At 56.0% G+C, this 11,899-nt stretch overlaps 1 protein-coding gene across 1 annotated transcript; it reads right to left on the minus strand.

Annotated features, from left to right (window-relative positions):
* Positions 1-7,794: 7,794 nt before the first annotated feature.
* Positions 7,795-11,414, minus strand: CLEC4G (C-type lectin domain family 4 member G). The gene is made up of 9 exons (XM_036315066.1): positions 11,318-11,414; positions 10,941-11,042; positions 10,520-10,573; positions 10,313-10,375; positions 9,686-9,790; positions 9,305-9,394; positions 8,971-9,119; positions 8,754-8,869; positions 7,795-8,347 (listed from the first exon to the last, which is right to left on the minus strand). The coding sequence occupies exons 1-9, from the start codon at positions 11,370-11,372 to the stop codon at positions 8,209-8,211; spliced, it is 873 nt and encodes a 290-aa protein (XP_036170959.1). The 5' UTR covers positions 11,373-11,414; the 3' UTR covers positions 7,795-8,208.
* Between the last annotated feature and the right edge of the window lie 485 nt (positions 11,415-11,899).

Below are 11,899 nucleotides of genomic sequence, written 5' to 3' on the forward strand. Positions count from 1 at the left end.
CTGGCTCTGCATCGTTGCCTTCCTGGAACTTCAGGGCTGGAGCCAGGCCGGTTTTGTTTTTGTGTGTTGGGTGGAGAGAGGTTGGGGTGCTCAGAAGGGGACCCTGAGGTTGGCTTATCCACAGCTTTCCTTCTGGATGGCCTCTCAGGCCCACTGCCCACTCCCTCCAACTCCCAGGCCCCAGCACACCCGGGGGCCTCGGCCTGCACTGGCTTTGGGGATTTCTCTCTGTCGATGCCATGGTTCAGTGACCGGAGAGAACATCGTGTGGGGACCAGGCTGCAGGATGGCCCTCAGCCGCCCAGGCATCCAGAGACTCCTCAGGGACCCATCAGCCCAGGACCTCAGGCCCCCAGCCCCTCAGGGACTTCTATCTGGGACTGTGTGTGTTTTCTAATCCATCCCAATGGATGAGAAAGCTGTTTTGCCCGCTAGTGCATTAGTGAGCCAGAGCAGTAGGGGTGCTGCCCCCTGCTGTACACACCCACTCACTGTCCCCCACTGGGTGCAAGTGAAAGGTGGACCCCTAGCTCTACCCCCTTTCCCTGCAGGCTGACTTTATCCTGTCCAGCCTCAGTTTCCTCAGCTGTAAAGTGGGCTGAGCACAGTCCTCCCACATAGGTCGTCATATGCCCCTTTCTCCTTCCGCATGCCGGTTGTAAGGAGCACAGGCGAGGGTTATTGCTACTTCCGGAAGCACAGGGCTGTCCTGTGTCTCCCGTCATTAATCCCCACCCCCTGCAAAGGCCCTTAGACGAAAATTCCCTGCAGCCAGCAAGGCGCTGTGTGGCGGACATGTGCCCTGCATGCATGGTTCTCCCTTCGCTACAGCCCTTTCCCTGGTCCTTCCTCATCCTCCAGGACTCTGCTCTCTGAGAGAAGTGACCCCAGCTAAGTGGCCCCCAGCCCCCCAGTCATCCCTTTAAGGGTCTCTGTGTCGCCTGCCCCATGTGTGAATGTGTCTGGTTTTCCAATGGTCATCACCAAATTGTCAGTTCATCGCTTAGGGCTTGGCACACAGTAGGTGCTTTACAGGCATCAGGTCTGAATTCGTTTCCTATGGTTGTTGTAAGAAATGACCAGAGACTTGGAGGCTTTAAACTATACACATTCATTACCTTGCGGTTGTGGAGGTCAGAAGTCCAGTGCGATCTCTGGGCTGGACAGGGCTGTCCTCCTGGAGGCTCTGCGGGAGAAGGCAGCTTCTAGAGGCGCCACTTCCTGGCTGTGGCCCCTTTCTCCGTCTGCAGGCAGCAGCGTGCCACCCTCCCATCTCTCTCTGCGTCTGTTGCCATGCCTTTTTCTCTGAGTCTGACCCCCAGTCCCTCTTATAAGAACCCTTGTGGCAGCATTGTCCCCCTGACCCCCCGGAATCCAGCATCATCTCCCCTCTCCAGACCCTTACCTGAACCCATCGGCAAAGTCCCTTTTGCCACATGAAGCCACATAGTCACAGGCTCAGGGGCAGGACGGGCATCTCTCAGGGGCTGCTGCTCAGCGGCCACAAGGCCCAGATGGTGGGCGCTGCTGCTATGGCTATTCCCCCTTGAGAGACGCACGGACGGGGTCTCAGAGAGGCAAGGCCACGTCCCGGAGACCAAGCGGCAAGCACCAATTTTGGGCTCTGGGCATTCTGTCAGCACCTGCCACATCATCCATTTGAGCCGTCTGTACGTGGGTCGGGGGACACAGGAGCGGCTGGGGGAGGGGTGTGGTGAGGAGGCCCTGAAGAAGGTGGCGGAGGGGCCGCCCAGGGTGGAAGAAAGCCGGTCCTGTCCCACCCTGGGGGCTTCCCCGGACCCCTCTGCCTTGGGATCCCAGGGGTTTTCCTGGAATTGGAAGGAGAGGGGTGGGAGGCTGGAAAGGACAGGCTGCTCGGTCTCAAGGCCATTTCCTAGGAAAGGGGTGGCGGGTGGGACCAGTTTGTCCAGGAAACCCTGCTCCTGAGTCAGTCCCAGAGAGTGTTGTCACGTGGTCGCTCGGGGGGTGCTGGGACACCCGCTGGAAGAAAGGCAGAGGGCAGCCCCGCCTCCGGCTTCCCAGCAAAAGCCTCCTCTGCCTCTCCAAGGCAGACCTCCGCCCACAAACCACCTCACTCCTCAGGCAAAAGTTGGGGGAGATTGATTTTCTAGAAAGTTCCACCTCCAACCTCACCATGTGGGCACAGGAACTTCTATTCCTCCTCCTCTCCTCCTCTCCCTGCCGGACTGTGAGCCCAGGGAGGCAGCCAGGACCTGACTCCAGCGTCTCATGTATGACAGCCTCCCAGCAAACAGAAAAGGGGAGTTTTAAACCCAGCCGGTGTGCTCAGTGGTTGAGCGTCTACCGGTGAACCACGAGGTCACCAGTTTGATTTCTGGTCAGGGCACATGCCTGGGTTGTGGGCTTGATCCCCAGTAGGCGACATGCAGGAGGCAGCCAATTGATGTTTCTCTCTCATGATATTTCTATCTCTCCATTCCCCTCCCTTTCTCTCTCTCTAAAAATCAATAAAAACATTTTTTTTAAAGTTGAGTTTTAGCCCTAACTGGTTTGGCTCAGTGGATAGAGCGTCAGCCTGCGGACTGAAGGGTTCGATTCCGGTCAAGGGCACATGCCCAGGTTGCAGGCTCGATCTCCAGTGGGGGGAGTGCAGGAGGCAGCCAGTCAATGATCCTCAATCATCACTGATGTTTCTATCTCCCTCTCCCTTCCTCTCTGAAATCAATAAAAGTATATGTATATATAAACGACAATGAGGTATCACCTCACACCTGTCAGAATGGCTACCATCAATAAATCAACAAACAACAGGTGCTGGTGAGGATGTGGAAAAATGGGAGCCCTCGTGCACTGCTGGTGGGAATGCAGACTGGTGCAGCCACTGTGGAAAACAGTATGGAGTTTCCTCAAAAAAATTAAATATGGAGCTGCCATTTGACCCAGTGATCCCACTTCTAGGAACATATCCTAAGAAACCAGGAACACCCATCAGAAAGAATGTATGCACCCCTATGTTCATAGCAGTGATATTTACAATAGCTAAGATCTGGAAACAGCCCAAGTGCCCATCAGTAGATGAGTGGATAAGAAAACTGTGGTACATTTACACCATGAATACTACATGGATGTGAAAAAGAAGGAACTCTTACATTTGCAACAGCATGGATGCACCTGGAGATTATTACAGTAAGTTAAATAGGCCAGTCAGAAAAAGGCAAATACCATATGGCCTCACTTATACGTGGAATCTAATGAACAAAATAGAGTCAGAGGCATGGATACATGGAACAGACTGGCTAATGTCAGAGGGAAGGGGTGTGTGGGACTGGATAAAGGAAGATTAAGGGATTAGCTAAAGCACATAAATGCATAGTGCATGGACACAGACAGAAGTGTGGTGAGGGCCAAGGGAGGGAGGGTGGCCCCCTGAGTGAAGTGGCAAAGTGGGGGGAAATGGGAACATCTGCAATAGTGTCAACAACAACAAAAAGTTGGTTGTGGACTCCCATCTCCCTTCCCCTGAAATAGTCCAGCCTGCGGAACATGAACTGAAGTCCAATGTTTGCCACTCTCCTTACTTTTTTTTCCTTTTGAGTATAATGACATAGAATGAAATGCACAAATCCCAAGAGTGTGTTTTTTTGTTTTTGTTTTTAGCTTTTAAAAATCGATTTTAGAGAGAGAGGAGGTGAGAGAGAGAGAGAGAAACATTGATGAGAGAGACACATCGATTGGCTGCCTCCTGCACACTCCCCCACTGGGGACTGAGCCCACAACTGGGAATTGAATCGTGACCTCTTGGTTCATGAGTCAATGCTCAACCACTGAGCCACCAGCTGGGCCTCTCTGAGCTTTTACAAATGCATTCACCTTGTAATTCAAATGTCTATCGAGGTCGAAGAACATTTCCATCACTCCAGAAAGTTCTTTCATGGCCTTTCCTGGGAAAGCCCTGCCTCTGCTCCCTGACAACCACTGTGCCACGCTTTCCCCAGCTCGCACCGCTGTGCCTGTTCTAGAACTTCACATAAACGGGCTCCTGGCGCCTCCACCGCTTCGTGAACGGTTGTGCCCGCTCAGCCTAAGTATTTTCAGAATCCCCCGTGTCCAGAGATCCTGACCTCTTGTTCTCTGTTGCGTGCCATGCCTGATGTATAAGAATCTAACAAGCACTAGGGAAATGTCTGTGGATAAGAAATAATTGTATTGAATGAATGCAAATTATTTCATTGCATAAATGAAATGGCTTCTTGTTCCCAGGAGACTTGATCTTGCTCCTTCTCTCCGGCTTCTCTTGCCAACCTCCTTAGTCATGATTCAGGGGCTACAGTTCCAAAGCGCAGAGACCCCCCCCCCCACCTCTTGTTGCCCAAGCCCCACAGTCTTCCCATGACAACACATGTTGTCAGGTACATATCATCCCCAGCTTCCTACCTTCCCCATTATCTGCTTCAACCTCCCGCTTTATTTCCTTCCCTCCTGCCTCCTCTAGATAGACCCCACCTCAACCTGGCTCTAGAACTGCTGAAATGTCTCCTGGGTCAGCAGTGCCCACCCCGAGCAGTCAGAGCCCTGAGACATTGCTGAGGGGGTGCAAAATGGTGCAACCACTTTGGAAAAATGGTTTGACAGTTTCTTATAAAAGTTAAATACTCATCCACTATCTGACTCACTGCCAGGTATTTACCCAAGAAAAGTGAAAACTTAAAGCTATAAAAAGATCTGTATAAGAATGTTCACAGCAGCTTAATTCATAGTAACTTACATGGGAAACAATGCAAACATCAGTCAACAGGTGAATGGACACACAGACAGTGTAGATAAATCTCAAAGATACTATGCCTAGAGAACGAATCACAACATATGGCGATTCAATTTAAAGGACATTTGAGGAAAGACAAGTCTAGGCAACAGTGGTGCAAGCAGATCCTGGTGGCCTGGGGCAGGGGTGGGGAAGGGAAGGGACTTGAGGGGATGATGGAAATGCTTTGTGTCTGGAATGTAATGGTGACTACACAGCTGTATACTTTTCTCAAAACTCTGACTTGGAGCTGGAAATGGGTGCCTTAAAATTTAAAACACTTAAATTGTGGTATAAAATACGCATAATATAAAATTTGCATCTTAACCATTTTAAGTAGACAGTTCAGGCCCTGGCCAGTGTTGCTCAGTGATTAGAGTGGCATCACGTACACCAAAGGGTTGTAGGTTTGATTCCCAGTCAGGGAACATACCAAGCTGTAGGTTCCATCTCTGGTCGTATTAAATATATTCACATTTTGAGCGACCAATTTAGAAGTTTTTTTTATCTTTCAAAACTGAAGCTCTATATTCATTAAATAACTCCCCACACCTCCCACCCCACAGGTCCTGGCACCCACCATTCTGCCTTTTATTTCTATGAGTTTGACTACTCTAGGTACGTCAAGTAAGTGAAATAATACAGTGCTTGTCCTTTTATTGCTGGGTTATTTCTTTTTTAAAAAAATATATATTCTATTGATTTTTTTTACAGAGAGGAAGGGAGAGGGATAGAGAGCTAGAAACATCAATGAGAGAGAAATATCCATCAGCTGCCTCCTGCACATCACCTACTGGGGATGTGCCCACAACCAAGGTACATGCCCTTGACCAGAATCAAACCTGGGACCCTTCAGTCCGCAGGCTGATGCTCTATCCACTGAGCCAAACCGGTTAGGGCTATTGCTGGTTTATTTCATATAGCAACAGAGACTTGGCAGATGTGATTAAGGATTTAGAGATGGGGATGTTACGTGTTAAAGAATTTGATTGGTTTTTGTCTGTTTTTTTGGCAAGATGCACTAAACCCTTGGGATTTCTCAAGTGATAGGAATGTCTTTGATCTTCATGGGGACCCATTGGCTCATACCTGAGTTTATAGCAAGGAGATGGCTCAGGGTGGGGGTCGGCCATGCCAAAAAGACCAACCATGAGGGGTGGGGCTTTCAGACACCCAACCTCCGGGGAGGTGATGGAGGTGGAGATGGAGTTCAATCACATGACCAATGATTCCATTAATCACCTTCATAATGAAGCCCCAATACAAACTCTGGACACCAGTGCCAGGATGGTGATCTGTCCTGAGAACATGGGAGTTCTATGTCTGAGACCCTCTCAGCCCTCGCTCTATGTGTCTCTTCAATTGGCTAGTCTGAATTTGTGTTCCTTATAATACAACTGTAAGTCTAGAGCTTTCCTGAGTTCTGAGCCATTCTAGCAAACTATAGAACTCATTTGGAGGGGATTGTGAGATCCTCTGAATTTGTATCGGTTGGTAAGAGTCAATTGGTCAGAGGTGTGGGTGGCCCAGGTACCCCCAAACTGTAGTTAGGGCAGTCTTGTTAGGAATGGTGCCCTTAATCTGTGGGTGCTGTCTATACTAGTTTGGGGTGGTTAGTGCCACAGTTGCATTACAGAAACCATCCTGGACTATAAGGCTGGACCTAAAAGTGCAATCACAAGTGTCCTTATAAGAGGGAAGCAGAGGGTTATTGACCCAGAGAAGGCAAGGGGACCACGAAAGCAAGATGCTGCCCTATTGGCTTTGAGATGGATGAAGAGGCCATGAGCCAGAATATGTGAGAGATGGAAGAAGAAGCTGGAAGACAAGGACAGATTCTCCTTGGAGCTTCGGGAGGGAGCCTGACCCTGGGGACACCCTGATTTTGGCTCAGTGAAACTAATTTTGGGTTTCTGACCTCCAGAATGTGCTGTCTTAATCCATCAAGTGGTGGTCATTTGTTACAGTGACCTTAGGAAACTCACACGCTCCTCCAAGCTGACCATCTGAAAACCTATCCATCTGGCTGACAGTCCACTCGGTAGGCTATCTGTCAGGAGTCAGGCGGCGCCTGGGGCTGGCCAGTACCTTGCTCTAAGCTGTAGTTGTAGAGCCCAGAGAAGGGTCGGGGGGCTGGCTGGTTACACCACAGAAAGGCTTCCCCTGGCCAGGCTGTCTGAGTGTTATTCTCTCCTCTTCCAGCTCAGTCGATGCTCTCAGGGCGGGGCATCCGAGGGCTCAAGCAGCTTTGGACTTGAACTCAGTTTTACACAGATGTAAAGGCTGCTAGCCTGTCACACCCCTTAGACCTGTCTTCATTGGAAATTCCAGGAGAGCCCCCAGCCCCCAAGACAGGGGCAGGAAACTGGGAGTACAGAGTGAATTCAGAGACAGAGTTCCTGTGTTTGGGGGACACCCTGCACCCCCCAAATGTGTTCAGCCATCCTTAACACCTTCCCACACTCTCCACCCACAAGACTTTCCCTTCCCAGCTCCACGTGCTGAAATCTCATTCTTCGAAAGTCCATCTTCTCTGGGGTGTATTTTCTGATCGCTCCACCCAGTGGTCACAGAACCTAAGTGCCCTAGACACAAGGGACCTACACCTGTCTCAGGGCCTTGTCTCAGGAGCCTGAAATCTTCAAGGACAGGGGCCACCCCTTCAGTGTTCCAGCACAGCCCCTCTCCCCGGGACACAGGTGGCTCCTTCAAATGCGTCATTGTCACTCATTCCTGCATTCCTCCACTGAGTCACTGGTCAGATTTCTCCTGTGCCCAGGGACAGTGGAATGAGCCAGCCCGAGTGGGGGAGGGGGTGGGGGTGTTGGACTGGGTCTGACTCACTCCCATGTCCCCAGGGCCCCACAGCCCTCCTGGCCCAGTGCGGACTACTCACTGGATTTGGGAGCATAATAGAGCCATGAGGTCACGCGGGGAGGTTGGGGTCCCTCACAGGTATCATGTCGGGGTCTCTGGCATAAAGCTTAGAAGAGCTCCCCAGAGCCAGGAGCGAAGATTCATATCTCAGACATTTATTGATGCTCCTTAGGGCTTCAAGGGTAGTTCATAAAACCCTTGTCTTTGAGGCCTCCCAGTCTAAAAAAAATGCAAGAAAACAGCTCTATCTCCCAGGACCTGGTCTTGGCTCCGGAGGGAGGTGGGGTCAGATGGGGGTCCAGGAGCCAGGGTTCCGGAAGAGGTGGAGGCTAAAGTTAGGTTCCCGCGGGAGGGCTAGTGGTCAGGGCGGAGAGGAGGTCCCCGAGCACACGCACTGCACTCCGCTGAGTGGGGTGGGAAGTTCTTAGTGGTAGTGGGGGCGGCAGTGGGGCGGGCGGGGGGGGGGGGCGATGGTGGCGGGCAAAGCCAGGAAGGTGAGTAGCTGGAGCCATCGCAGCGGAGGGTGTGGCTCAGGGACACCGGCGGGCTCAACAGTTGAGCCTCTTCTCGCAGACCCAGTTGTCCTTCTCATTGTGGCAAGGGGCGTCGTTCCACAGCCCCGTGTGCAGCATCATGACGCAGTCCTCGCGCCCCTGAGCGTCATTGGGCTCCCCCAGGTTCCAGTAGCTGCAGCGGTTTGGCGGGGGTGTTGCTGGGGTCTAGGCTGAGGATGCCCCTGGGGTCCAGCCTTCAGGGTCCAGCCTGTCTCTTGCTTGGGTCTCCTCTAGACACTCTGGGGGTCTAACTTAAGCACGCACCGGGGATATAACTTCCTAACGCCCAGAATTTGTCCCTCAGCCAGCTCCTGACGGCTAGACTGCCCGCCCCTAAGGGGCTCCTGACGGCTAGACTGCCCGCCCCTAAGGGGCTCCTGACGGCTAGACTGCCCGCCCCTAAGGGGCTCCTGACGGCTAGACTGCCCGCCCCTAAGGGGCTCCTGACGGCTAGACTGCCCGTCCGGAAGGGGCTCCTGGGAGCTGCCCAGAGGACTGCTGCAGGGTTGGCCTGCCCCTGGCCAAGCCCCTTCCCTCACCTGAAGCTGAGCGGGACTCCGTCCACCCACTGGTAGCCCTGGATCTTGCGGGCGCGGCGCACGGCCCTCAGGCCCAGCCAGTAGCCCCGGCCGCGTGTGTTCCGGGACAGGAAGCCCTGGATGGAAGCGGAGACTGAGCTCGCGCGTCCAGCGGGTCAGCTCGCACTTCCCGGGCTCGCCCCCAGGTGAACCCGCCTCCGCCTCGGCTGCCGCGCACCTGCTCATCCAGGTCCCCCACGATCGCCAGGTGCGCGCCCGCGCCCGCGCAGTTGCGCTGCGAATCTTCCCACGTGGCCTGCAGCTCCGAGAACAGGTAGCAGGAGCCCCGGAAGGGCAGCCACGGCGTGGGGCACGGCTGGCAGGAGCCTGTGAGTGGCAACGGTCAGGGAGGTAGACTGCTCCCAGCTGGAGCAGATGAAGGGGTGTGGGGGGCGCAGGTGCAGAACCATCGCGAACAGGTCAAGGTCAACGGGCTGATCCGGGTGGATCAGGGAACCATGGGGCCCACGGGTAAGGCCCCCTGCCCCCCGACCCCACCCCGTGCTGCTCACTGTTTCCAACTCGGACGGCCTCCAGCGCCCGGAACAGCTCACTGCGGATGCCCTCGCGGTCCCTTCCCGCCTCGGCCAAGCTCTGGGTCACTGCGAGGTCAAGGGAGTCCAGATTACGGCCGGGGTTAGTGTCAGGTGTCGCTGCGATTAGGCCAGGGCAGCACCCAGTGGCACGGTCAAGGGTGTCACGGCCAAGGACTGCTAGCGCTAGTGTGTCCCCTGTGGCGGGGTTAGGAGTCGCAGTCAACGGCAGAGCCCAGGGTCAGGGTCAGGATGGGAGACGCGATCGGGTTAGCGGTCAGGATCACGGGACAGGGTTGGGTCGAGGAGGGATCAGGATGTAGATGAAGGTGGGGTTGGATGTGCGGGACCCGCCCTCACCGCGCTCGCTCAGCTCCCTCAGGGCGCTCTCCTGCTGCAGCAGCTTCACCTGCGCCTCCCGCAGCTCGGCGCCGGCGCTCTTCTGCTGCTCCTGCGTCCCCAGGCCTGGGGCGGGGCGGGGCGGGGCGGGGCGGGGCACCTGAGCCCTCCCATCCTGGCTCCCATCCCCGCCCCAGCCACAGGCTCCGCCCCAGCCACAGACCCGCCCCAACCACAGGCTCCGCCCCAGCCAAGGCTCCGCCCCGCCCACAGACCCGCCCCAGCCACAGGCTCCGCCCCTCCCACAGACCCGCCACCGCCCCAGGCTCCGCCCCCGCCCAGAGACCCGCCCCAGCCACAGGCTCCGCCCCAGCCACAGACCCGCCCCAACCACAGGCTCCGCCCCAGCCACAGGCTCCGCCCCGCCCACAGACCCGCCCCAGCCACAGGCTCCGCCCCGCCCACAGACCCGCCCCAACCACAGGCTCCACCCCCGCCCAAGGCTCCGTCCCCTCCCCAGCCACAGACCCGCCCTGCCCCAGGCTTCGCCCCGCCCACAGACCCGCCCCGCCCACAGGCTCCGCCCCAGGCCCAGGCCCAGGCCCAGGCCCCGCCCCCGCCCCAGGCTCCGCCCGCGCCCCGTCTCACAGCAGCGGCTGCAGGCTCCGACCTCATCCTTCAGGGAGTCCAGCACCGCCGTCTGCTTCGAGGCTGCAACGACCCCCGCCCGACCCACACACGCCAAGTCACCCTCGGGACTCACGGGGACACCCTTCACCACTCTGGGGCCAGCCCTGGGACCTTGGGGTACCCACCCACCTACTCATCAACCCAGGAGCCCCGGTCTGCACGCACCGTTTGTTCTCAGCAGGTCCTGGCCGCCCAGCAACGCCCCTTGCTGCTTGGAGGCTGCGGAGAGAGGCTCCTGCGGACGCGGCCCCGGGGACCGGGGAACCCCCTCGCCCCAGGGATGCGGGAGCTCGCTTCTTGGGTTGCAAAGAGATGGGGGGCAGGGACACAGCGCACATGATGCGCCCAGGCGCCGAGGGACGACAAACACACCAGACCGCACACACACGTTCATGCGTGCACATGCACCCGCATGCGGTGCACAGCCCCAGGATGCACACACACTGGTCACGTGTGTTCACACCCAGCCCCCGGCAGGGTCGGGGACCCAGCTGTTACGCCCCGGGGTGGAGGGAAGAAACTGAGCAGGGAGGGGGTTGGGGGGGGTCGACTGGGACACGGTCTTCCCATCATACCCGCCACTCACCCTTGGAAAGTAGGATGCTCAGAACGAAGGCCCACAGGACTGTGGTGACCAGGAGAGCCAGCGTTAGGAGGAGGAATCGCCGGCCCCAGCGGCCCCAGGGCCCTTGAATAACAAAGGACTCGTGGGTCCCTCCGGCTCCAGGACAGTCCTGGAGCCCTGAGCCCTGAGGACCCAGCCCAGGAAACTGGGATGCAGAGAGGTTAAGCAGCTTTGGGTGCAGAGTCAAAATCTGAATCTATGTCCAGTTGGCTCGGGCCTGGGGTGTCTCTCCTGCACCCGGGACTTGCTCCCTTTCTTGGATGTCACCTCCCTTGCCCATCAAATCCCCAATCAGAGGGACCCAAGGGGGCAAGTGAGGTCCCGCTGCTCGTTCATACCTGCGGGGACCTCCTTGAGCCCGCCACCCAAGTTGCTGTACTCCACAGTGTCCATGGTGAGCAGGCTCCCAGCCTGGGTATGGATGTAAATATAGCCCCTCCCTCCCCCTGCTCCGCCTCCTCTCTTCCTTCCTTTTCATTTCTTTCCTTTCCATTGCTGGTACCAAGGACCCATTGACCAATCACAGGGCTGGGCCCTTTCTGGGCTGAGCTAGGGGGTAAGGGTGAGGTGGAGTAAAGGAAGTGGAAGAGTAGAGGGGTGAGGGGGTAGAGAAAGTGGAGGGGGATGGGCAGTGGAGTGTGAGCACTTGCCAGGGTGTGTGTGTGTGTGTGTGTGTGTGTGTGTGTGTGTGTGTGCATCTGTGCACGGTACCAACCTCCTTTGCCTGGTAGCTATAGCAACATCTCCAGGCTGGTGCTGGGGGCTTCGCTCTGGTCCCCAGCTCTTATGGGTCAGAGGTTGGGTTTCCTCCCAAGAGGGACAGGCCTCCTTCTGGGTCTGGGAAAGCCCCCTCAGGCCTGGACTCGGGTCAGCTCAGCTTTGCCCCTTAACTCTCCCACAGACGCCGATCCTTCCTTCAG

This window comes from Myotis myotis, unplaced genomic scaffold, assembly GCF_014108235.1.
Source record: "Myotis myotis isolate mMyoMyo1 unplaced genomic scaffold, mMyoMyo1.p scaffold_m19_p_6, whole genome shotgun sequence".
Classification (NCBI taxonomy): Eukaryota; Metazoa; Chordata; class Mammalia; order Chiroptera; family Vespertilionidae; genus Myotis; species Myotis myotis.

Excerpts from the sequence above, each read along its gene's own strand:
- CLEC4G (XM_036315066.1), bottom strand. The coding sequence starts at position 11,372 with ATGGACACTGTGGAGTACAGCAACTTGGGTGGCGGGCTCAAGGAGGTC. Across the intron at positions 9,791-10,312 it reads CGGAGCCTGCAGCCGCTGCT|GCCTGGGGACGCAGGAGCAG; the intron begins GTGAGACGGGGC and ends GCCCCGCCCCAG. Across the intron at positions 8,348-8,753 it reads GGAGTCCCGCTCAGCTTCAG|CTACTGGAACCTGGGGGAGC; the intron begins GTGAGGGAAGGG and ends AAACCGCTGCAG.